This window comes from Podarcis muralis, chromosome 12 (genome assembly GCF_964188315.1).
Source record: "Podarcis muralis chromosome 12, rPodMur119.hap1.1, whole genome shotgun sequence".
NCBI lineage: Eukaryota > Metazoa > Chordata > Lepidosauria > Squamata > Lacertidae > Podarcis > Podarcis muralis.
Window position 1 is genome coordinate 10,411,915 of NC_135666.1, and position 27,117 is coordinate 10,439,031.

The 27,117-nt window shown below is 43.4% G+C and overlaps 1 protein-coding gene across 1 annotated transcript in view; it reads left to right on the top strand.

Moving 5' to 3' along the window:
* The first annotated feature begins 8,742 nt into the window (after positions 1–8,742).
* Positions 8,743–27,117, top strand: part of LOC114607608 (sodium channel protein type 5 subunit alpha-like) — a 47,612-nt gene continuing 29,237 nt past the window's right edge. The window contains 11 exon segments of the mRNA XM_077936713.1: positions 8,743–9,430; positions 10,427–10,548; positions 11,580–11,681; positions 12,383–12,511; positions 15,455–15,555; positions 19,201–19,440; positions 21,002–21,065; positions 21,755–21,896; positions 22,691–22,888; positions 23,843–24,022; positions 25,645–26,046. Of these exon segments, the coding sequence (XP_077792839.1) occupies positions 9,188–9,430; positions 10,427–10,548; positions 11,580–11,681; positions 12,383–12,511; positions 15,455–15,555; positions 19,201–19,440; positions 21,002–21,065; positions 21,755–21,896; positions 22,691–22,888; positions 23,843–24,022; positions 25,645–26,046 (1,923 nt within the window). The 5' untranslated portion in view covers positions 8,743–9,187.

Sequence of the window (27,117 nt, forward strand, 5' to 3'; positions counted from 1 at the left end):
TAAGCCATAAGTGAGCACGCTCTCAATGGCACAGTGATAGAAGGCAAGCAGCAGTTTCTGCGGAAGATGGTTTTTCCTTAGAATTCTCAAAAAGTACAGTCTCTGCTGCGCCTTCTTCACAAGCCCCCTTGTGTTGACACTCCAGGTGTGATATGTGTTATGAGCAGTGGCACATGAGACAGCCTGACAATGGCGGCGCTGAGTTTATCTGGGAAGGTATGGTGTCAGGTGAGATGGTGGCATAGGAGCTCTGGGGTGGTGGCCCCCAGATCACCACTACCAGCCCTGCCCACCCCCTCCCAAAGGCACTGCTGGTTACAATGTTTCCTATTGCTTTGAGATAATGCACAATTGGCTGTGAACTTTGGATATACTGTTTGAGCACAATGGCTTAACCAGAGCTTTTGTAAATGAGAATGTTGGCGAGAAATATAAATTTGATAAAGAGGTGTCTATAGCCAAAAGTGGCACGCGGGTGGCGCTGTGGGTTAAAGCCTCAGCGCCTAGGACTTGCCGATCGAAAGGTCGGCGGTTCGAATCCCCGCGGTGGGGTGCGCTCCCGCTGCTCGGTCCCAGCGCCTGCCAACCTAGCAGTTCGAAAGCACCCCTGGGTGCAAGTAGATAAATAGGGACCGCTTACTAGCGGGAAGGTAAACGGCGTTTCCGTGTGCTGCGCTGGCTCGCCAGAGCAGCGATGTCACACTGGCCACGTGACCTGGAAGTGTCTCCGGACAGCGCTGGCCCCCAGCCTCTTGAGTGAGATGGGCGCACAACCCTAGAGTCTGTCAAGACCGGCCCGTACGGGCAGGGGTACCTTTACCTTTACCTTATAGCCAAAAGTAATAATACCAGAAAAGCCATTAAGCTTACAGCAAAGAAGAAATAAGAATAAGGCATCAACGTTCACAATTTGTTTACCAAATGACAATGAGACATTCCTAAATTTCAGAGAGTCAGCATCTAATGCCTTCTGGGTCAAATTCAGCCGGCAGATGGTACCAAGTCCAACAACTGTTAACTTATGTTCCCTCTTCTCCTCAACCTTTTGCACGAATCAGGCAGCAAGGTAGGGACAAAGGAATTATAGGTGTACAATGTACTCGTTGAAGGGCATTGCCAGCACATTTCACTGTGAGAATTTGAGTTTGGGGTTCTTGGCTTATCAGTCCTAACAGCTTCTTTGTAACGTTCTTTATCAGCAAGCTAGTTGTGAAACAATGTGCAACTGCCACATGAATGATAGAACAAGAATTGTTGAAATTTCAACTGCTGAAAGTCAAGTTAGCGAGAGATGATGGTAGATCAGCTGTTCTATGCCATGTTATCGCATATTCTTTAGACAACTTTGTTCTGATCTCTGGTTTATTCTCCTGAGCTGCCAAATAATTCATTAGTAAATATTCTACACATTCCACTTTAGAATCCGAAAGTCCCAAACAGCCACACAATTTCATCTTCTGTGTCTATGGTTCACTTTAGAGGATGACAAATGCTTAGCCTGCAATGGGTTTTCAGAGGGAAAAGCTCTTAGAAGAGGCTGGCAGACCGAGATGATTGCTTCGTAATTTAGCATCAGGTTTCCCGGAAGGATTCCGTGCTGGTGGTGGCTCTTGGAGATGGCAATCTAATTTCGTTATGGTGAATCAGCATGGAATAAGCAATTGCATTTGTATTTCATGCCCCCTCCCTCCAAGAGGTACTGCAGAGTGGGTTTCCCTACAGCACAGGTGGGGAGCCTGTGGCCCTTCAGATGTTGCTGAACTCTCCCGTCACCCCTCACCATGGGGCAGGCTGACTGTGGCTTACGGGGGTTGGAGTCCAACACCATCTGGAGGGCCTACCAGAATTCTTTGGGCCTTGCTCAAAAGCAATTCAATTAAAGTGATTGCAGCTGGATAGGGAAAGCAGGGTCTTCTCTTCTTTTCTGATAAGGCTCTGGGATGATGTTCCAGAAGACATTCCATACCATATGAGGTAAAGGTACCCCTGCCCGTACGGGCCAGTCTTGACAGACTCTGGGGTTGTGCGCCCATCTCACTCAAGAGGCCAGGGGCCTGCGCTGTCCGAAGACACTTCCGGGTCACGTGGCCAGCGTAACATCGCTGCTCTGGCGAGCCAGCGCAGCACACGGAAACGCCGTTTACCTTCCCACTACTAAGCGGTCCCTATTTATCTACTTGCACCCAGGAGTGCTTTCGAACTGCTGGGTTGGCAGGCACTGGGACCGAACAACGGGAGCGCACCCCGCCGCGGGGATTCGAACCGCCGACCTTTCGATCGGCAAGCCCTAGGCGCTGAGGCTTTTACCCACAGCGCCACCCGCGTCCCCCATACCATACTTCCCTTCTAACTTGTCAAAACACTTATGAAATGTTTTGGAGGCTATTTGAGATTAAGCTATTTGGTTTTATGGTTTGGCTTTCAAATAAGATAATGCTGATGTTCACTGCTATTTTTCTGGCTTGTCGGGAGCACATGGTTTTAAGGGTGTAAATAGAGATAGGCAACTCAGTTTATTTCTGGTCCATGTTATTTTTGCATGTGTTCATGAATACGTATGTTCCACCCAGTTCTACATTAATTTGTGATTAAAAAAAATCTTTATGAAAATTCATTTATAAAAACACATTTTAAAATGATTTTCTCCCAAAATATGCATTTTTGAACATTATATCTTTTGAGTTGAGAACTAATTTAGGACATTCAGGAAGTATGAAAGCTGGTGGATAATTGAGTTCTGAGCTGTACATTAGTTTGGGAGGTGCAGACTGAGAACATACCTATCAAGAAAACCTGGTTTCTGCACCCTGCATAAATTGGGTATGGCAAGAATGACTGCTGAGATGTGCTTCTTTAGTGTAAACTCCATTGTCTTCCATATTTAAAATACTCCCGGCCACCGCAAGAACTCTTACATGGAACCACCTCTTTCATCCTGAAAACCCACCCATTGTTTGCAAACTTTATCCTTTAATTCCTTCAGTTCTCAACTTCAACCAAAACAAAGTTTTTTAAACTGTATTGCTCACTCGTAATCCTTGCCACTTCCATTCCATTCCTCCTCCTGCTGCTTTCACCTACTTCCTTTGCATTTCCATGTTGCACCCTCTCCCACTATCTAAATATAGCCAGATAAAATTATTTTTTTAGTTACTGTAATAGTAAACCCCAGCACACCTCACATAACTCTGTGTGCATGGGGTCCCTGCTGTCCCAGGGAACTGCGCACCCTTCTCTCCCTTCCTCTACTTTTGGTTCTGAGCAGTTAGGTGCTCATCAGCACTGACAGGGGTTGGAAGGGAGATATGGTAGGAGATAGGAAATACGGAAGAGAGTGCCCAGACTGAGGTTGGAAAGAAACTTCACAAGTGAAACAGCCCTTCAATGGACAGAGAAGATTGAGTGCCATCTCAAGACAATTAAACAATTGTATTAACATTGAAGACAGCAAGAAGTGCTTAACTGTATGGATTAAACCACTCAGATTTCACATGGGGTAGAGCGAAAACAACAGTGTCCAAAAACTGAAAATCTAGTGAGTTTCCCCATTTTGCTACTCAAAAATTGTGCAGAATTTGTATCTTGTAAATGAGGTTTTACTGCAATGTTTCATGTACAAGTGCTTTTAGCCTTATGGACTTTTTCTTGATTATTTTGGCAGGCATGAAACATTAATAATAATAATAATAATAATTTATTATTTGTACCCCGCCCATCTGGCTGGGTTTCCCCAGCCACTCTGGGCGGCTTCCATAGAAACCAAAAACCCCACTAAAATATCATACATTAAAAACTTCCCTGAACAGGGCTGCCTTAAGATGTCTTCTGAATGTCAGGTAGTTGTTTATCGTTTTGACATCTGATGGGAGGGCATTCCACAGGGCAGGCGCCACTACCGAGAAGGCCCTCTGCCTGGTTCCCTGTAGCTTTGCTTCTCGCAATGAGGGAACCGCCAGAAGGCCCTCGGCGCTGGACCTCAGCGTCCAGGCAGAACGATGGGGGTGGAGACGTTCCTTCAGGTATACTGGGCCGAGGCAACATTAAGTCTCTGAGCTGCCAAATACTGTCAAATAATAAATCCCACTGTATACAGACTATCTAATGCTGTCAGACGCTAAATGCCGCTGCACGTGAGTTATTAACTGCTGTCAAATAATGTATAGGATTACATACCCACTATCAATTACTGACAGACATGAAATAAGGAACTCAAATACAACAGAAGATCCAATGTAGATATCAACTACTTGGAGCATATGCAGCAAATATTCAATCTCTCGGAGGATATCTAGAAAATATTTAACATAGGAAAAATGTCGGGGAGTGAATTTATATCATGTCAAAAAACACGATCATCGTGTTTTGTACTGAACCCAGGTGCCCCAGTCTAAAGATTTAAGGGGAACAGTACCTTCAGAGCACTTCCTTCCACTTGTCAACAAATCACTAATATCATTTTTAAATTGTATTGAAATTATGTTATAAATTTTTTTATACTGTCTTTTATTTTTGTGAGCCTCCCAGAGAACCTCTGTTATTGAGTGGCTGCATAAATGAAGCAAGTAAATTAATAAATTATTGGTGAGGTTTGGGAAGAGATCCTGAAACATGAAAACGCAGGAAGCTGGAACAGACCTTTAGCCCAGCATCGTCTTCCCATTAGTGGCCAGAAAGTTCAAGGAAGCCCACCATCAGGCCATGAAACTGGCAGGCCTCACCTGGTGTTGAGTTGCTTCCCAAGAACTACATCTTTCTTTAAAGGCCCAGTGCTGATGAACATGGAAGTACCATAGAACTATGAGGCTTAGTAGACCTCTCCTCCTCCATGACATTCTAACTTCCTCTTTCAAGTAATTTAAGCGACTGGCCATTACCACATCATGCAACAGCAAACTGATTATGTGATGCATTAAGAAGCACTTCCTTTTATTTGTCAAGAATTACCTACCAGTCAGTTTCAATGGATGATCCCTTCCACCCTACGTTCTAGTATTATTGGATAGGGCATGTGTATCCACATCCTCCGGAAAGCTGCCCAGAAGAAAAGATGGTTCCCCACTTCTCCTGTGGCATACAGAGAGAATTCCGTCTCCTAGACCCTCTTGTATATTTAGCAGAGAATATTATGTGTGTCGTGGGATGCGGGTGGCACTGTGGGTTAAACCACAGAGCCTAGGACTTGCCGATCAGAAGGTCGGTGGTTTGAATCCCCGCGACGGGGTGAGCTCCCATTGCTCGGTCCCTGCTCTTGCCAACCTAGCAGTTCGAAAGCACATCAAAGTGCAAGCAGATAAATAGGTACCGCTCCGAAGGGAAGGTAAATGGCGTTTCCGTGCGCTGCTCTGGTTCGCCAGAAGTGGCTTAGTCATGATGGCCACATGACCCGGAAGCTGTACGCCGGCTCCCTCGGCCAATAAAGCGAAGATGAGCACCGCAACCCCAGAGTCGGCCACGACTGGACCTAGTGGTCAGGTGTCCCTTTACCTTTACCTCTTATGTGTGTAGAAACCTATTTCCCTCATCTTTAACAGCAGGATCAAGGACCAAATGTTCCCTATTTTTTAAATAGGCATTCATTGACTTTCCCCCCCACTTGACTAGAAGCTATCATTGTCTCCATTACTTTTTCAGACCAAGGGCCACATTTCCATCTCAGCAACCTTCCATGCCAGTGGTAGTTGTGGTGGCTGGGGGGGGGGGGAAACACCCATCCACATTTATTGTGTAGCAGTATTTGCAGTTCAAGTACTTCTAGGGAGTACCTGATCTCAGACAAATCCACCACAGGAAAGATGCGTCCTGGTTACTATGAAAAAAAGAAGGGCAAACTATGGAGATTCCAATGACTAGAAGATGAGAAAACAGAAGCTCTTTAGAGTCACAGAGAGATTCCTATCACTTGGTGTCTAAACAACTCATCTGTCAATCACAGCTTCACTCATTGGCTAAAACACTTAAAGATGGATCATCTCACAGACATCTGCACATTTTGCTTCATAGCTTCCTTTGTAGGAGAGCTAAAGGCATACTTAAAACACACACACAAAAGACTGAGAGTCTGGGCCTCTGCTGGCAGTGGGCCTGGTACATTAGTACCCCCTGTATCTACCTCTCAGTGGTCCTGCTTGGCATAAAATGAAAAATTCCCCAGATAACTTAAATAGCAGCCCTGCTCTCCCTGTATAGCCTTTGAGTGCATATGGTCACTTGGCTGAAATGAGATGTTCTTCCACACATCCCACAGGTGATTCTAGCAGCTTTTAAGTCATCCAGCACTCAGTACAGAGGCTACTCATGCTCTGCAAGAGATTACGCTACACACATACTCTTGAGATCAGCACAGCTATCGGTTCCTTCCATGGGAAGTTAAAAAGGCTCCCATTCCAGGTAACACCCAGGTAAGCTGGGGAAAGGTAAGAGCTCTTTAAGCTGTAAATCTGATCACGTAATAATGACTAGGACTGTCATTATACACAACCCTACATCACTTTGCAGCACTGGGCATGAGGCTGTAAGTCTGATAAATATTTTGGAAAGTTGTTTGTTCTCTATATATTTGGATACTGCTGAAGATATCGTAACCTAATTTTACATTATGGTTCCTGAGATACAGTTGGATACCATTTTGTTTTTTTTTTAAAAAAATAATTTATTAAGTTTAACAATAGGGAAAAAACATTCACAAAAACAATGTAAACACAGAAGGGATATAAAACATCACAATACAAAAATATAAACATTTAACCTAACAAGGGAAAAAGAAAAAATCAATACACACACAAAAAGGTAAAACACAAATCTCTCTTTTCTAATTTCTTATCTTTGATAACTTATTTTCCCGACTTCCTGACAGGAAGTCAGTTGGATACCATTTTGATACAGTTGGGTACAGTTGGATACCATTTTAAATTAAGATGGTGGATGGAAACTTTCAAAACTGCCCTGGCTATTTGGTTTCTTAGAAATCCCGAGCAATACTGGGTAGAAGGCTCCTAGCATATGTTATAATAGTGTATAACATATTGCCTGACAGGGCTCTTTGCATTAGACAAAAATGCACCCTAAGGTTCTCAGGGTGCTAAATTCTGCATCCAGTATTAAATGTCTAGTTCCGTGTGGCAACTGGGAGGATCCTCAGGGCAAAACGACATAGTTGTGCATATGGTTAGTCTTTCAAAACCAAATTGCGACCCTTTTATGCTGGGCATGCTTTGACAGAAGCACCGCAGCTGCTAACAAGCTACTATTGGGCAGGTGCCGGCAACATTTGGCAAAGGGTGCAGAGCAGCAATTATACTATTCCCTCTGTGCTCTGCGGAGGAGTGCTATCAATCCATACATAATTCAAACTAGCTTTCCTTTGCCCCACTATCATTTGTCTCGAACAATGCGAACTGCAGTAAATCTCAACAGATTTCCTTGGTGGTTGTATTTGGAATCAGGGCTGATGTAATATGCACTTGAAGAAATATCAAAACAATGTGCCAAGGAAACCCAAATTTTGCATCCAGAGAATAACATCTCTAGGAAACTGTAGTCATTTTTTCTTTTCTTTTTTTTTGACGGTGTGTGCAATTATTTCCCAAACTTCCACAATTCTTTGCCTTTTTGTTTCCTGACTGATAGTTGCTTTGATACCATTTTTAATTGGTCTATATCTTAGGAACTTTATTCCTAGCCAATCCGAAATCCCATAGTGAACATGATGTCATGGTTAGCTTTTAATCCAGAGCAAAGCCAGTCAAGAATGAGGGCAATCTTCTTCGATCAGTATACAGTAATCCTGGGATTCAGAAGTATACCGCCTCTAAAGAGGGAAATCCCACTGAGAGCGCTTGATAGAACTACAATGACTCTGTTTAGCCACTTTTTAAAGCTATCTAAGTCACTGGGTGGAACGCGGGTGGCGCTGTGGGTAAGAGCCTCAGCGCCTAGGGCTTGCCGATCGAAAGGTCGGCGGTTCGAATCCCCGCGGCGGGGTGCGCTCCCGTTGTTCGGTCCCAGCGCCTGCCAACCTAGCAGTTCGAAAGCACCCCCGGGTGCAAGTAGATAAATAGGGACTGCTTACTAGCGGGAAGGTAAACGGCGTTTCTGTGTGCGGCTCTGGCTCGCCAGATGCAGCTTTGTCACGCTGGCCACGTGACCCGGAAGTGTCTCCGGACAGCGCTGGCCCCCGGCCTCTTGAGTGAGATGGGCGCACAACCCCAGAGTCTGTCAAGACTGGCCCATACGGGCAGGGGTACCTTTACCTTTACCTTAAGTCACTGGGTATCACTTTTGGCAGTGTGTTCAATGGGACTTATTTGCACCTAAGTGTGCACAGTGGTTGCACCCTTAATTATCCATTGTGTGGAGAAGTACCTCAACTAGAGCCAGGGCCTTCTTGGCTGCGGCTCCAATCTGGTGGAATGCTCTGTCACAAGAGACTAGGGCCCTGCGGAACCTGACATCTTTCCGCAGGGCCTGCAAGACAGAGTTGTTCCACCAGGCCTTTGGTCAGGGCACAGCCTGACTCCCTCCTCTGGCAACCTGCACAGAATTTTGCCTAATCGGTTGCCATCAATTTGATTTTAATTAATTTTTATAATGAAATATTTTTAGAATGTGTGATTATTTGACTGTTTGATTATTTGATTGTTGTTAGCCGCCCTGAGCCTGGCTTTGGCTGGGGAGGGCGGGATATAAATAAAATTTATTATTATAATTATAATTATTATTATTAATATTATTATTATTATTTTATCTGTTCTGAATCTGTGCAATTGAGGCTGCATCATATGCAACTGAGTCATTGTCTTTTACTGAGATCAATGGGGATCTTCCAAGAATACCTCTGGGGTATGAAAGTTAATTTGTGTGGCCATTTCTTTCTGACCGTTTTACACTTTACGGGAATTGTCTATAGTCCGGATAATATTCAAGGCTTCCCCTTTCTGCAATGAAAAGTTTCCTTTGTTTTATTAAATTGTAAGCGAATGTGCACTTAACGAGAAACGAGTTGCCACATTAGCAACACTAAACCACTTTTTATGACTTTAAGATTTCAGTGGGTGTCCTTATCTAGTCACCTCCTACTTTGCTTTGCTGTTCAGAAAGTGTTTCCCAACCGTGTGGCCAAACACAGATAATAGCTCCACAGTGAATTTTGCAACGAGGAGTAAGTTCTGCTTATGAGAAGAATGCAAAAATGGCTGACTTGACATTGCTGGGAGCTAACAACTTCCGCCGCTTCACTCCCGAATCCTTGGTTGCCATTGAGAAACGCATTGCGGCCAAGAAAGCATGCGGAGACCCGCCCCCTGCAGAGAAGCCACGCCCTCAGCTTGACCTACAGGTATTCCAGAAGCTGCCTGCCCTGTATGGAAACCCTCCTCTGGAGCTCATTGGAGAACCTCTTGAAGATCTTGACCCCTACTATCATGATCATAAGGTGAAGAAATGTTTTGTGGCCCATAGGCTTTGGTAATATAATGAGAAGGGGGGCGGGAACTGCATTATTGATTGGATTTATTTAGAAAGAAACAAGGTGATCGTAGGAAGGTGGAGAGTTGTGTGCTTTTTAAATAATTCTAATAGGGCTTCATTAAGATTGCAGATTTCCTTCTGACAGTGTATTCTCCTTGATTTCTAGTGCAGCGTTGCACAGACTTTAGCCTTAGCTGATAACTACAATCCTAGAGAGAGACTGAGGAGAACCCCCTATTGGCTGACAGGACTGTAGCATCACAATTCAGCTTCTCCAGTTAGCGCTGATCAATCTGCAGTTATTCTACTAGGTTTTCATTCTCTTTCCTGTGCTTTTTGACAGTTCCACCCCGTCATTTTTTATATGTTGTAAGCCGCCGTGCACATGGTTTGAACTTTGGAAAGACGGCATACAAATAAATGATTGATTGTCACATATCAGCCCCTAGAATCCTGCTAGCCCTTTAAGGTGAGCAAGTTAGGAAGACAGGGGAACCTGTTCCTCCAGCAGCTTTCACAGTCTCTCTCCTGCCTTTCATGAACATTCCTGACACCATTTTTGTAGCCTACTTTAAAAAAAAAAAAACACCTCCCAAATTCATTCCCCTTAATTGATATACCGTATTTTTCGCTCTATAAGACGCACCAGACCACAAGACGCACCTAGTTTTTGGAGGAGGAAAACAAGAAAAAAAATATTCTGCATCTCAGAAGCCAGAACAGCAAGAGGGATCGCTGTGCAGTGAAAGCAGCAATCCCTCTTGCTGTTCTGGCTTCTGGGATAGCTGCGCAGCCTGCACTCGCTCCATAAGACACACACACATTTCCCCTTACTTTTTAGGAGGGAAAAAGTGAGTCTTATAGAGCAAAAAATATGGTACTTAGGGACGGAGCACATCATGTGTTATTAGCATTAACTGTCATAGAACAATGTTTCCAGTTAATGTATTTCCACCCACAGACATTTATGGTGTTGAACAAAGGGAAGGCCATCTTCCGATTTACAGCCACACGTGCTTTGTACATCTTTAGCCCTTTTCATCCTATCAGACGAATGGTAATTAAGCTTTTGGTACATTCATATCCTTTACGTGAAGAAGAAGTGCAAGAGCAACAGACCTCCCCTGTTCATTGTTCCTCAGCAAGTGCAATTCAGAATATGCTGCCTCTGACCAGGAAACATCCATTTATCTCTCATGGCTACTGGCTATTCATGAACCAATCCTCCATTCATTTCTCTCTTTTATAGCCTTCTGATGGCAATGGCTCCTATTATGGTAGGGTTAACCAACAAGGTGGCCTCCAGATGTTTTGGACTTCAGGTCCCATCAGTCTCAGACAGCATGGCTAATGATTAAGATGATGGGTACTGTAGTCCAACAACATCTGGCTAATCCTGCATTAAGTTGATGGTGTTTTTGGTGTGTGTGTGTGTGTGTGTGTGTGTGTGTGTGTGTGTGTGTAAAGAATCCCTCTTTGTTATTGTTGTTGTTCAGGAGAAATGTTCATCTAACCAATTTCACTGGGTGGCCTTGAGTTCCAGTATTGAGAGAAATATCTTCTCTCCCAATGTTACACTGCTGCCATTCAGTCAAATTCTGTTGTAATTCAGGAAGAGAGATACGAGGTGTATCCACACCTGGAACACAACTCCTTGTAAGGCAGTCTTCCCTAGGATGGTACCCTTCCGATTCTTTAGACCAGTGTTTCCCAACCTTGGGTCTCCAGCTGTTTTTGGACTACAACTCCCATCATCCCCAATTAGCAAGACCAGTGGTCAGGGATGATGGGAATTGTAGTCCAAAAACAGCTGGAGACCCAACGTTGGGAAACACTGCTTTAGACTACAACTTCAATCATCCCCAGGGCCTTGGCTATGCTGGTAGGGCTGACAAAATCTGGATGGCACCATGCTGTAGAAGGCTGTCATAGGGTGTGTGAAAAGTTGTGCTACTTCTACAAACCTAATATTTTTATGGGGATAAGGTTTATGCTCAACCTTACATCAAGGGAGGGGTGCCCCCCCCCCACATTTGAAGCTGAGAATCCGTAGCAAATGCTAGTGTAAAGTTTTTCAATTCTCATTTTCCTTAACTCCTGTTACTTACATTGTTCACTATGTTTATTATGGTCACTATTTTCACCAATTGTGTCTTCATGGCTCTTGCGGACGTGCAGTCAAATAGCAGTGAGACATCCTCCACGAAGTATGTTGAGTAAGTAACTTTGGTGATATTGTTCCTTCTATTTCAACTATATTCTCCTAATACAGGACCTAAAAATGCAGAACACACTGTGGAAAAATGTATCTTATGCAAGGATTAATTCATATGCTCCTCTTTTGAGTTTATTTCAAGCTTGGATGCCTTTATCTAGGGACTATTACACACAGCTAGGGATGTCAGAGAATGCTAAAGAAAATGGAAACAGGAGCAGAAATGGCTAATGTTCGCTTATTCAATGCAGTGAATATGGTCAGTATTGAGTGCTGTTTTCAGTCCACAAACAATATGTAATGGAAAAGCAACTTCAACACTGATTTTAAATTCATAATCTAAAATCATGTATCCAACAAAGTAATATTCAGAATGCCCTCTGACCAAGCTGCTATCCTTTTTTGTGTTTTTTTTGGTAGCAAATTGGTTTACTCTTAGTATGCCTTTGTTAAGGTCAACCCACAGTCTTTTTCTATACTTTAAAAAAGAGTTATTACAGTTTATTAGTCCCTTATAATGCCTCGAGACAGAAAAGGACCAAATATCACATGAATGCTCACTTTCCATTACTCTATGGGGAGTTGGCAAATCAGCATACATTTAAAACTGAAAACATTGGGGTAAGCCAGAGGAATATACCTTATGATTGTTACCTTACTTTCTGTGTTGACCTTGTTTCCCTGTATACTTTCACTCCCCAGGTATACTTTCACGGCCATTTATTCCTTTGAATGTCTAATCAAGATATTGGCAAGAGGCTTTTGCCTGAATGAATTCACCTTCCTTCGAGACCCATGGAACTGGCTGGATTTCAGTGTTATCGTGATGGCGTAAGCATCAGTGTTTGCTGCAATTAAATAATTTCCTTTCAAGAAATTGGACAGTGGTGGCTAAAAGGGACATTTAAAAACAACAGCATAGCATGCACTTATTCCCCTTCCATGTTTAGAATACTTACTATATTTTTCCATGTAGAAGACTATATTTCCCCCCAATTTTTTTAAGTTTAAAATTGAAGGTCGTCTTATACACAGAATGTTGCAATTAATGATTTCTTAATTTTGGGCACAAAAAATAGGGGTCGTCTTATACATGGGGGCATCTTATACATGGAAAAATGTTAGTCTTGACTCTGGTCTCTGAGCCTAAAAGAAGTTTGAATTAATTTCTGGGTAGAAAGCACATATAAAAGCAATTAGAGGAAGGAGAGAAAGCTTTTATCGTTGCAGCTGCCATTCATATCATTACAAAATGCTTTCTAGTCCTCTAGATTTCACTCATAAAGATTTTGTTGCGCTGCTGTAAAACTTGGGATTCTCCCTAAATGCTGAAATGGTTATTCATCAGCTTCTCCAACCTAATATTTTTGCAGGCATTAGGACCAGAGATTGGCTTTCTCAGGAAGTTGAATTCTGTTCCCCATTACTACATTCTGCACTCTCTGTATATTATGCTCGATTCTTTTCCATACAGCGCTGGTACTAAAAGGACAGTGCTTTGAGAGCCTTGCCTGCAGGCAGCACTAACACACCATTAATTGCAAATGGCTCCTAATAGAGGATTTCAGGTCCCTGGAGGAAGCGTGTGTCTCGCTTCCATCCTGTTTGGGACTCAGCAAGCAAAGAGCTGATCCAATCCCCTGGTCCACTCTCCTCTGAAGATGAGATACTTCTTCGCTGAGGGTTTTTGACTCCCATGTCGCTTGAGGTGTTAGAACTGGTCATTCTACCACATATTTTGCAATCGTTGGCCCCAAAATGTGTGGTAAAATTATCCTCCTCAGCATTGCCTTGCTGAGGTGGTGCAAGTGACCACGCTACCCTGCAGTAGGGGATTGGCAAATCTGTTCATTTTAGCTTCTCTCAAAATGCCATTGATAACTTTCCCCAGAGCTGTACTTTTGCGCTGAGAAACCATTTCATGTTCAGACCTCTGACTGTGGAACCATATTGTAGTTTAAGCCCAGAAGCTCTGCTGAGGGGAATAAAAATCTGCTCATAGTCCCTCAGCCTGAGGTAAAGTTCTGAGCCTAATACCTAGACGGAGCCAGGATTGGCCAGGAAGTGCCCAGAAATCTTTGGAAAGAGGTGTGAAAGTAGCAGTATTCCTTTATGAATCTGAGGTAAAAGGCCACCATCTGAGCTTAATATCTAAAATAGAAGACTGCCCAGGAAATGTCCCAAGCTCTTGAGAGGAACGCTGGGGTAGAAAAGTAAAAAAATGCATCAGTAAAATAGACACATGTCACTTGAATACACCGAGATAAAGGCCATGGATAGGCCTGAAGAAAAACCAAAGTTCTGGTCTTGACTAATACAGACATGGAAGATTGCCTAGATGTCTTGTTTTGAAGGAAGGGGTGGCCGTGGGGAGAGAGAAATATGAAACAAAAACAAAATCAGGCCCCAAAGGCTACCTCCTGCTATAGGCCTCAGCCTGAAGTAAGAGCCCTTCAAAAAAAGGCTCATGTAATGATTACAGTGGTACCTTGGTTTGCGTACGTCTTGGTTTGCATACGCTTTGGATTACAAAAACATCAAACCCGGAAGTGCAACCTTTTTTTGGATTACAACCCATTTTTTTTGGATTATGAACAAAAAACATTGGCAAAAGCGTGCCTTGGGTTACATCCTTTTTTGGTTTACAAGCAGACCTCTGAAACGGATTATGGTTGTAAACCAAGGTACCACTGTATTTACAAACATTTAGCAAAAATGAAACTAGCACTGGCTAGGCCGAGTCAAATCTTTCCTACCACCCTTCTCACTACATTTGCACCTCCAAACTGATTGTTGCTAATTAGTATTAATTAATTTTAAATTAAAATTGATTTTAATTTTAAATATTAATTTTAAATTAAAATAAATTAATGTAATATAATATATATTGTTGTATATACAACAAAGGTCCTTCCAGATCTTTGTTGCGTATACAGTGCTTTGCACAGTAGAGCTGCTAAGGCTGTAGACAAGCTTCTGTATTTTAAGCCTGCATTGCAGGGGGTTGGACTAGATGACCCCGAGAGCCCTTTCCAACACTACAGTTCCATGATTCTAAGGGCTGTCCCTCTGCTTCTGCCAGGCCATTGGTTTTCTGGACAGTGGTAAAGAACTTAATGCCCCCCCCACCTCGCTTGCTGATGCCATGGCTGCATCAGACTCCATGGGGGGGGGGGGGGCGTCCCTGTGCCAGCTTCACAGCGCCACTTCTGAATGGCAGCAAATTGTACCTGCAGTGGCCATGTGATCGACTGCAGTGTTCATTTACCCAGAATGTAAGGCCTCCCCAAGTTATACACCTATAGGCCAGGGCCTGAATTTGGGGGTAAATGTAAGATGCCAAGCAGCCGCTGCAAAATGGAAGCCAAGCTCTGCTTCCATTCATTAGTGCCCACTGCCACTAAAATGCCTTTCATGGGCACAGCAAGGAGTATGTTGAGCAGAGCTACAGTTGGGTCAGGCTAATAATAATAATAATAATAATAATAATAATTTATTTTTACCCTGCCCATCTGACTGGGCTTCCCCAGCCACTCTGGGCGGCTTCCAACAAAATATTAAAATACAGTAATGCATCAAACATTAAACGCTTCCCTAAACAGGGCTGCCTTCAGATGTCTTCTAAAAGTCCTGTAGTTGTTCTCTTTGACATCTGGTGGGAGGGCGTTCCACAGGGCGGGTGCCACTACCAAGAAGGCTGGTTAGGGGACCAGTGTTGCTGCTGTAACCCCTCCCCCAAGTTTGTATTTTTTTAAAAACTTATTTCACATTTTGATTTTACAGACTTTTGGGAGAGTTTATTGATATGGGCGGTGTTTCCGTCCTTCGGATGTTCCGGGTGCTGAGAGCTTTAAAAACCGTCTCCATTATCCCAGGTATGAAAAACCTTTGAATTCTTTCCGACAGCAATCTGGTTGCATTTGCCCTTGCAAAGTTCAAATCTATGTGTCAATGGTACGTCAGATGCATATATTTCAATGGTATTCATTTATCAGAGACAAACGTGTTGCAGCTGTTCCTTTGGGGGGGGGGGGCACATATAGGAAGGCTTGCTAGCTTTTTGCCTGGATGAGTTGCTATAGCTGTCATTTTCCAGGCTTGAGCCTCACCCTATGCCCAGTTCTCTAGAAGTGAATCTCTAGGTTAGGAATGATGCGTCTTGAGGCTCATGCTGTCAGGGGCTCAGGAGCAGAGGCACAGGGGAGAGAGGAAATGGAGAGCGAAGGGGAAGAATCTGAGGGCAGCGGAGGGCAGAATGACAGTGACCCGAGAGATTCCATGAGCCTCTCCAGTGAATCAGAAGATTCCCAGAAGGGGGCGCCGATGGCCAGGGCGAGGGGGGTCCCAGGGGGGACACACCAGAAGCAGGGGGCCAGCGGAGACTCCCAAAGCAGTAGCTGGAAATCAGGACCAGCTTCCCCACCGGAGCGTAGTGGGGGGGAAGAGCCCCACAGGTCAGAGTCAGCGTCTCCTCCGGGAAGCAGGGAGGAGGAGTCAGGCCCAGCTAGCATCCCCGAAGAGGGAAGCAGCGACAGGAGCAGTATAACGGTCAGAAGGAAGGTGGCAGGCTGGGCGCGCACGCCAAGTTCAAATGTACAGGTGCGCGGGACAGCAGAAAGCCCGGATTGGGAACCAGGTCCTAAAGCCCGCTGGAGGGAGGGGGAAGACTCAGGGGACTCAGCGTCAGAAGAGTCTAGGAAGGGCACGACTTCGGCGGACAAGAGGACCCAGAGGAGGAGGGAGCAGAGGAAAAGGTGGAGCAAGGCTAGGGTCTTAAACTGGTGTCTGGGGGGAGGAGACTCAGACGGAGCTTCGGCGGTCTAGGGTTTAAGACGTAGAGCTGCGCGCCGTAGCTGTAAAAGAGAAACTGAACTTCAATAAAGACTATTTCATATAACAACGGACTGGCGTTGGTCCTCTGTGAGCTGGGACCTGAGGCAGCGCTGACACATGCGTATGCATCAATGCACCTAGATGCATTTTTGTTATTGTAATGCATTTCAAACTGCTTTTAATGTTGTGTTTTAAATGGTTGTAACCTGCCCTGGGACCTAAGGGTGAAGGATGACTAAATATTATATTATAATGATATAATAATCTTATAATGCACCCTGTGACCTGTGGGCAGGTAATAAATGTTGGGCATGCCCAGCCATTTCACATGCTGCACCTGCCGATGTTTATTTTGAACTGTTCATATATTAAAAGATTAGTGTTTCCCTAGAATATCAATAACGAAAAGGAAAAACACTCTACTTTTAAATTAGTGTAGCAAGAGAGGCAATCTGAATGTTTAATACAGGAAGCATTGTGTAATAGTGGGGGACGAACCTGGATTTGACATGATTCTTTGTATAATAGACATATAATATGTTCACAAATGTACCTATTTTTATCTGTGAAATACTAGAATACCGTACATAAATATACATGTATCCTGTACTGTGTTGCAAGTTGCTGGTAAACTGAGATGCTTCCAAACAGGGGCTGAATTTGCAAATGGGGTATTGGCAACTGTTTGTTGTTGGGTTGTTGTTTTTTGCTTATTGGATTTTCCCCGGAAAGGGAAAATCTGGAATAAATGGGAGAATTGTGGGTTAGCCAATGACATTATGCAGACATTGGGAAAAACACCACCCCTGCGTGCATGAGGAGAATGCTGGGGATGGGGAAGAACCCGAAACTTTCATGAGGACAAAATAAAAACCTATCGTATTTTTCTGTTCACTTCAATGTGGGTGGGTGAGGGAGCTGATTTTGATAACACCCCTAAAATGTTGTTTTGAAAACTTCCAAATGCAGGTGTCTCATAGGTTATCTTCCCTAAGTGGATAAAATACCTTCATCATTTGAAGGTGTTAAAAAATAATAATAATAAAAATGTTAGCTTGCAGTACCACCTGTAGAGAAAATCAATTGCTTCATGTCCTGTTGCAAACAGTTATGGTTAGTGATTGTTCATTTGATATTATTTTTATACAAAGCAAAACATGCTGGCTGGCTGCCCATTTACAAATCATACAAACTGTGCTGAAAATTCAAGCCCACTGATTACAGATCCGGGTGCTGTATAGGTTTGCTACCAACAATGAACAGATTTCCTCTGTTCCATCCATCTGTTGTTTTTATTTATTAAATGGAGCACATAAAACAATTTACTAAGTGCTGTACACAGAATATTTAGGAAAGCATGGGTTTATTTGCACTACATTCCACTATGTTTCACTTTGAGTTTCCTCAGATAAGTTCTAAAATTAGTATCAGAACTGGTGTGTGCTTGTAACGTGCATTGGTGTTTGACACAGTTTTCACTTAACAGTGAATGTGCATTGATTAAATGCAACATATATGCATATTGATTATATCAGCACAATCTGAATCAAATATATTGGTGTAATTTAGGGGGCAACCCAAACCCCTTATGGGTACTACAGGTGCAGCGCTTAATGGATGCAAGCTGTAAATCATAGCAAATTGTGTATTTGCAGCAATCTGAACAATATCCAGAGTTCAGAAATGAAAGGATGACAATTTGTTAATGCACAGTGAGTAATTTTGGTTGGAGAAAATTAAACAATGACACGTTTAATGTGGCAAATTATAAGCAGTCTAGTCATTCATCCCATCGATAGAAGAAAACAAGGACATGAATGGACTTTTTGCTATCAGTGTCAAGGCACAACCCTGGGCATTTAATCACATTGCTTAATCATTTTAGTTATTAAAAACAGACTGCTAATGCCTATAGATCACTTACTATCCTGCACAGCAATTTCTGCTTTCAGAGTGGATATGACACACCAAATCTGTGTTTATTTTTTTTTAAAAAAACTAGCAGTTTTGTATTCAGCCGTTGCTTAGGAATTCTAAGAAACAAAAAAGTAATTTTGAAATCAGTGGGTAAAATCAGTGCAATTTTGAAAAGTACAGTCTGCCGTCTTGATTCAAAATGGTCACCAACTATATCCAAACATAGACGAAAATGTGCTTCTTGATCTCAGAAACCATCATGCAAAAACTGGTTTCAAAATTTTTAGAGGTGTCCAAATGCTTAGTGAACAGACAAGCAACTTTCCAAAATATATAGTAGACAGTGAATGAACAACATTGGGTACATGTCAACATATATAGGCATATTTCAGACAATAAAGATGGACATGGCAGTGTATTACATTTTACTATTAGGAGCAGCTTCTTTTTTAGTTCAAGGGTTTAAATAATGTTTTTGAGAAGCATACTTGCTGCTACTTTATTCCCTTAAAAGATACCTCTTGTCCCCTCAAAACATACATGTTTTGAAACTGAGCTGCTGGAAATTTGCTCAGACAACCCTGCCTTCCCCCAAGTGGTATCCATAATACATTTTCTTTCTATTTATTTTTATCAAAGCTACCAAAAATAGTTCATCACACAGATGAATGAGGGGCAAAACTAACTCTAGGTCAATTTGGGCATTCCAAATTGTTCTGCAGGTACTTTGATTTTGAATTTAATATGTCATTCATTTTCCCCCTCTGCAGGTCTGAAAGTCATTGTAGGTGCCCTAATCCAGTCTGTTAAGAAACTCGCAGATGTTATGATCCTGACTGTTTTCTGCCTGAGTGTGTTTGCCCTCATTGGTCTTCAACTCTTTAAAGGACATTTGAGACACAAATGTGTCAAGAACTACACGGAATATATCAGCCAGAGCATATCCAATGAAACATCCTTTTCATCTAAACAGAACTTGACTCCGTATGAGAATTTTACCAATAGCCCAGGTAAATGCTGTCCTCAGATCTTTGCAAAATAATGGATTTATTCCATCTTCTGTCTCCAGGTTTGAAGTGGGCCCTAGCAAACAAGACACACGAGTCTGCCACTTAAGATTGTTACTCCTAAGAATAGTAAAATTTATAAGTATCAGATAAGTGCTTCGGTAGGTTTGCAATGCGGGTGGCATTGGGATAAATCCTTTTTGGATTATTGCAATCTTACTTTCAAACTCCCAAGTGTGCTTCCATGAGTGGTGTGATTGTAACTGAACCCTGTGCCTTAACTTGCACAGGATGAGAGTCCAAGGAATTGAGGTGGTAACTGATCAAGTACTAAGTCTTACTGACAAATTAAAAATGAACAAATCACCAAGTCCTGGTTGCATCCACCGAAGAGTTCTTTAACAATTCCTACGTAAAAAGGCTATTGTCTAATAAAAATAAGAACATAAGAAGGAGGCCCCTGCTCAGTGGAGAATGTTGGGCCTTCAAATTTCAGTGGTGTGATGCCGAAATTCAGCAGCCCCCGCCTCTTGCCTTCCGTTCTAAATCATTATTGCAGCACCCTCTTGGCTCAGTAGCCAGTGTGGGTGAACCTGTCATGCTCCCCTAAATTTGCCTCTGCCATGCTGGACCAGGCAAAAGGGCTATCAAGTCCAACACTCTGTTCTCACAGTGGCTCACTGTGTAACTCTGATACCCAGCGACTAGTATTTACAGGCACAGTGTGCCTCCAACAGTGGAGGTAGAACATAACCTCATGGCTAGTAGCCATCAAAAAGACTTAACCTCCATGAATTGATCTAATTCTCTGTTTAAGTCATCCAGGTCGTGGTCATCACTACATCTAGTGGGTGGGAATACCATAGGTCAAACTATGTGTGAAGAAGTACAGTATTTGTTTTGCCCTGCCTAGAATCTCCTAATGTTCAGCTTCACTGGACAGGATGTTAGTCATCCAGATGTGCAGCAGTTGTGTAAAAGGCAAAATCCAGCATCATCATGCCATTATTCGAATCTGTGGCATGACCACACTGGTAACCATACTGTGCACAAATGATGTCATCCCCCTTGCTGCCCCCACTGAAGCCTCGCTTACTGGGGGTTGCATGGCTGCAGCTTTCAAGTTCTGACAATATTGCATGGAGGCAGTGTTGTTGTTGCCAGTTTTCCTTAAAATTAGCTCCAAAACGTCCCTGTGATTTTGCCAAAGCTCAAATAATTAACAACTTTGGCCAAGAAAGCTCAACAACTTTTGTGTCCAGATTTTCACTTTTTGAAATATGGCAACCCTAGTTTAGTTTAGTGCATGAGCAACAGGAAACCTTGGGCTCATGCACTCTTCCTTCCCCTCCCCTCCTTTAGCACAGATGTGATTAGAAGCACCCACTTCTGGTTTTAAACTAAACCATTTCACATTATATCAGAACTGGAGGAACAGTGATTAGTTTAAACTGTGGCTTGTTGATAAGCCAGGTCGATAACCATGGGTTTTGACAAAACGACTGGCTGTTTTAGAACCTCTACTTATCTGGAACCATATTTATCCTTGACTCTTTTGTTGCAGTGAATTACATACATAAGAATGGCACTGAAGATTATTTATTGTGCAGCAATGCTTCAGATGGTGGGTAAGTTTACATAATACCTGTTATGAGTGTGTTTAATATCTGTTATTCACTCCGAATATTTATTTACTTTCTGCTTACTTACCTCCCCTCCTCCCAAAACTGTGGCCCACATTCTCAAATTCAATTTTTGTGTGTTCAAAGTCAAATGTGACCTTCTCATCGTTTTTGCATGTGGAACATTGTGAATGTGCCCCAGTGTGGTGAGATCTGAGATTTACCATTTTCAGTTTGAAGCTGCAGTTCTGTTGCAAGGGTGGGGAACGATTTCCAGCCCGAGGGCCTCAAATTCCACTCTGGCCAACCTACTGGGAGCCACAGCTCTGCTGAATGTAGGAGCCATGTTTCAGAAAGGAAAAAAAAAGATTCACATATTTTCAAGTCTCTCCATATACAGTGGTCCCTTGGGTTAAGTACTTAATTTGTTCCGGAGGTCCATTCTTAACCTGAAACTGTTCTTGACCTGAAGCACCACTTTAGCTAATGGGGCCTCCTGCTGCTGCCGCGCTGCCGGAGCACGATTTCTGTTCTCATCCTGAAGCAAAGTTCTTAACCTGAGGTACTATTTCTGGGTTCGCGGAATCTGTAACCTGAAGCATATGTAAGCCAAGGTACCACTGTATTGGCAGAACTTTCTCTTCATACTTAAATGCTGGAGAATTTTATCACTGAAACAAAGTTGTTATTTGCAGTTCCTGCCCGCCAAAATACGTATGTCTGAAGGTTGGAGAAAATCCTGACTTTGGGTACACAAGCTTTGATACGTTTGGCTGGGCCTTCCTTTCCCTGTTCCGCCTCATGACGCAGGATTACTGGGAACGCCTCTATCAACAGGTATATGCTTCAATTCTTTTGAAACAAATTGCATGGGGAAACTGCCATAGTCCTTCGAAACGTCTTGCTCTGCCTACCTTTTACAGCTCCCGTCATAGCTAGACAAGTAGCAGAATGATATGCTAGAGTCTACCAAGCGGAATCCTGGTGTGATAATATGAGATGGAAATGTTGTCACAGAGTCCTGAGCTGGTAGAATAAACTGTGCCACCTCAGAGCGCAGAAGGGGGATCACAGTTATGAATGTTCCTTCTTGTAAAAAAATGTCAAAATATTGTTAGCCATCTAAGGGTTCTCTTGGGTCCAAAAGGCAGGAGTCTGAGAGGAGATATGATAGCCACCTTCAAATATCTCAAAGGCTGCCACTGAAGATGGCGCAAGCTTGTTTTGTCTTGCTCTAGAGGGTAGGACCCGAACCAGGGGATTAAATTTACAAGAAAGGAGATTCCGAATGAACATCAGGAAGAACTTTCCGACAGTAAGAGCTGTTCAACAGTGGAACAGACCACCTTAGGAGGTTGTGGACTCTCCTTCCTTGGCGGTTTTTAAGCAAAGCTTGGATCATGCATAGCATAGAATTTCATGTGTCATTTTTAGATTTAATGTTGTTTCTTTCGTCTTCTTTATTTTGGTTAATGAATTACTGTATTATTATTTTTTAGTGTGGTTCATGTTTTCTATATGATTTCAAAGGCCTTTTCCCCTTTAACAAATGGGAAACTGGTAATGAAAACCTGAACATTTTGTAAACACCACAACCAAAAGAATGATTACTGTCTTCTTTCTGACTACAGACTCTCAGAGCATCTGGGAAGATCTATATGCTGTTTTTCATGCTGGTCATATTTCTGGGATCATTCTACCTGGTCAACTTGATCTTGGCCGTGGTCACGATGGCCTACGAAGAACAGAGCACAGCCACTATTGCTGAAACAGAAGCAAAAGAAAGGAAATTTCGTGAAGCCATGGAGATGCTGAAGAAAGAGCAGGAGGTTCATATATTGCCCCATTGCTAATCTACAACTACCTCCATTTCCCCAGAAACATAATTTATAGCAGTAGTTATATATAGTATGTATACAATAAAACATAAAACACTGTTAAAAACAATAAGGTAAAGGTAAAGGTACCCCTGCCCGTATGGGCCAGTCGTGACCGACTCTGGGGTTGCGTGCTCATCTCGCTCAAGAGGCCGGGAGCCAGCGCTGTCCGCAGACACTTCCGGGTCACGTGGCCAGCGTGACGAAGCTGCTCTGGCGAGCCAGTGCAGCACATGGAACACCGTTTACCTTCCCGCTAGTAAGCGGTCCCTATTTATCTACTTGCACTTAGGGGTGCTTTCGAACTGCTAGGTGGGCAGGAGCTGGGACCAAATGACGGGAGCTCACCCCGCCGCAGGGATTTGAACTTCCGACCATACGATCGGCAAGTCCTAGGCACTGAGGTTTTACCCACAGCGCCATCCGCGTCCCTGTTAAAAACAATACAAAATGGTAATTAAAATGACCGACTAATCAAATGTTTTTTTTAACAGCTGCATAGGTCTGCTGGCATAAAAAAAGCTCTTTAGAATGGGGAAAGCATAAATTGAACATGGGGTGGGATCTAAACATGGTCAAAGCAAGAACTTGCCACTTAATTATGATGCTTCCATAGGAGATTAAGCACCAGCTTCCATGTTTCATGTGTCCAAAAACTAGGAACTCAGACTTGAAACATAGCTAACACCTGCTAGGCAAGAAAAATCCATCAAGACAAAAATCCTTTTAGAAAAACACCGTGATTTACTTTAAAATCATGAAGGTTGTGAGTAATTTGGATATCCAATGCAAACTGTTATCTGTGAATGGGAAGTTGTCATACCAAAAAGTATTTTTTTATTATTATTATTATCTCATATGAAGACATAATGGTACAATGTGCACTTCTCTTTTTCTTCATTCTAGGAATTAGCTGCGAAAGAAAACGACAGCATGTCTCATAGCTCATTTGAAGTGTCACCTATAGGTTCTAAAGAGGTCAAAGAACGAAGCAACAGAATGAAAAAGTTGTCTTTGGGGATGGAAGATTATGGGGAAGATCCCAAAACCCCAAAATCACAGTCTAGTGACAGCTATCGGAAACCGGTAGTTATTTCATAAGGCTTTTGTTGTTGTTTAGTCGTTTAGTCGTGAGTGACTCTTCATGGCCCCATGGACCAGAGCACGCCAGGCACTCCTGTCTTCCACTGCCTCCCGCAGTTTGGTCAAACTCATGCTGGTAGCTTCGAGAACACTGTCCAACCACCTCGTCCTCTGTCATCCCCTTCTCCTTGTGCTCTCCATCTTTCCCAACATCAGGGTCTTTTCCAGGGAGTCTTCTCTTCTCATGAGGTGGCCAAAGTACAGGAGCCTCAGCTTCAGGATCTGTCCTTCCAGTGAGCACTCAGGGATGATTTCCTTCAGAATGGAGAGGTTTGATCTTCTTGCAGTCCATGGGACTCTCAGGAGTCTCCTCCAGCACCAGAATTCAAAAGCATCAATTCTTTGGCAATCAGCCTTCTTTATCGTACAGCTCTCACTTCCATACATCACTACTGGGGAAACCATAGCTTTAACCAACCATTATTTCTTTTCACTTTTAATTGCACTCTAACTTGTCTTCATAGATGGAGGAGTTTAAATGAAGGGAGAAAAAAGGTTTTAACTAAGATACTTAATTTTTAATCAGCATTTGCCAACCCTAAATCTACATGAATGTTTTTAGCAAATTTACATTTTAGAAAGTATATATATTCTACAACAGTAGGAAACCAATCTATGCATAAAGCTTTATATGTGATGTATTTGTTTTCCCTTTACTCTTAGCAGTTCTCAGTAACAGGTCACTAGTAGGTCACGACAATAAAAAATAGCAAACCCTGTCCATAAATCAACTAACAGCCATAGAATAAATCAGCTGCATTGTCATCTGTCTGAATAAAGGTGTTACAGAATTGTAATCCTCCTTGGTGGTCCTAGTAGGTTCACATGGCAGTAAGTATGAGAATTAACGGAGGCTTATAAATAGCAAGGGATGCGGGTGGCGCTGTGGGTAAAAGCCTCAGCCCTAGGGCTTGCCGATCAAAAGGTCGGCGTTTCGAATCCCCGCGGCGGGGTGCGCTCCCGTTGTTCGGTCCCAGCGCCTGCCAACCTAGCAGTTCGAAAGCACCCCCGGGTGCAAGTAGATAAATAGGGACCGCTTACTAGCGGGAAGGTAAACGGCGTTTCCGCGTGCGGCTCTGGCTCGCCAGAGCAGCGATGTCACGCTGGCCACGTGACCCGGAAGTGTCTCCGGACAGCGCTGGCCCCCGGCCTCTTGAGTGAGATGGGCGCACAACCCCAGAGTCTGTCAAGACTGGCCCGTACGGGCAGGGGTACCTTAATAAATAGCAAGTTCCTTGGTTCCTGTGACTGGTAAGGAAGCCATAAGTGATTAACAGACTTAAGTACTAGTGGAAAATTTTGTGGAGTAGTTAACTGGGAGACGGGAGTGTATGTGCAAGACTGAGTTAATGAGAAGCAGGCTATCACTCCTAACAAGCTGCCAATTCTGAACGCAGAGTGCTCTCTATTAACAGGAAGGCACAAGGCCAGTCATAAAGTTTTCTGCTGCAATTGGTAGGATTTCTGTAAGTGACTCTTACACCCAACATTAAATGTATTTAGTACAGAGCATGTCAAAGTCTGCATCACTCTTGCTATTTTTTTCCTTCTTTTGATCCCTGCAGTCTCTCATTAGCCACAATTACGGTCCTAGTTCAAACCCAACCAGACGCCGACCAAGTCATGGAAGTGTATTCAATTTCCATGTATCCGGCCGAGATGCTGGTTCAAGGGCTGAGTTTGGGGAGGATGAATCTAGCAGCGTTGGGGAGATGGAGATCCAGCACAGCACACTGCTGGCTGCACGAATGGGAAGGCGTCCAAGCATCCAAAGTCAAACCAGCTACAGTCCTCGCCTGACAGCTCCAAACTACATGCAGCCCGGCAGATGGGCCGCTGGAGACGATTGCAATGGGATGGTTTCATTGATGGGGGGCAGTGGAACAAGGCCTTTTAACATGGATCCCATTTCCAATGAAGGGTCATTACTTCCTCCAGTTATGGAAAATCCTGGGAAAGGAGATCTGGTGAGTTGAGAATGTAATCAGACAGATGCAATTTTCTGATTGGTGGCTTCCCCCCAGTTGTCTAGGATGCAGTAATCAATTTTTGCTATATATGTTTTCTGTCAGGGGACGCGGGTGGTGCTGTGGGTAAAACCTCAGCGCCTAGGACTTGCTGATTGTATGGTCGGCGGTTCGAATCCCCGCGGCGGGGTGCGCTCCTGTTGCTTGGTCCCAGCGCCTGCCAACCTAGCAGTTCAAAAGCACCCCCGGGGTGCAAGTAGATAAATAGGGACCGCTTACTAGCGGGAAGGTAAACGGTGTTTCCGTGCGCGGCTCTGGCTCGCCAGAGCAGCTTCGTCACACTGGCCACATGACCCGGAAGTGTCTGCGAACAGCGCTGGCTCCCGGACTCTAGAGTGAGATGAGCGCACAACCCTAGAGTCTGTCAAGACTGGTCCGTACGGGCAGGGGTACCTTTACCTTTATGTTTTCTGTACCTAGAGGAAAAATGATTCCACCCCTAAAAGTTATCCTCAGATTACTTCCCTACAGATGATGATGATGATTTAAATTTCTTCCCCAGCCTTCATCATTAGTCCCAGGGCAATTTGCAACTCTCTCTCTCTCTCTCTCTATATATATATATACATACAAACAACAACAATTAAGATTATTATCCTCTAACCACTTCTCTGGGAGTAAACCTCATTGAACTCAAGGGGATTTACTTCCAAGTAGGCATTCACAGAATCTCACTGTAAATGTATTTGTGAATAGTGGGCATGGAGGGTGGGGAGCATTACCAAAAAGTTTGGGGGCAGGGGCAGACTTAAAGAAGAAGGAGTAGTAAGAGCGAAGAGGTGAGAGCCCTGTGGTATGAATAAATAGCAAATATTTTCTTTCTGCACCATAGTGCATCCATTCTCTTTTAGCTAAGGACTGCTGTGCAGCTCTAAAGCTAAGATTCCAAAGGCACACCCATATTGAGGACTAACAAACGCATTATGACAGAAGCTTTCCTGGACTACAGTCTGCTTCATCAATTGCATGAAGTGGTGTCCTGAGTTGCATGTAAACTGGTTGAGGAAGGAA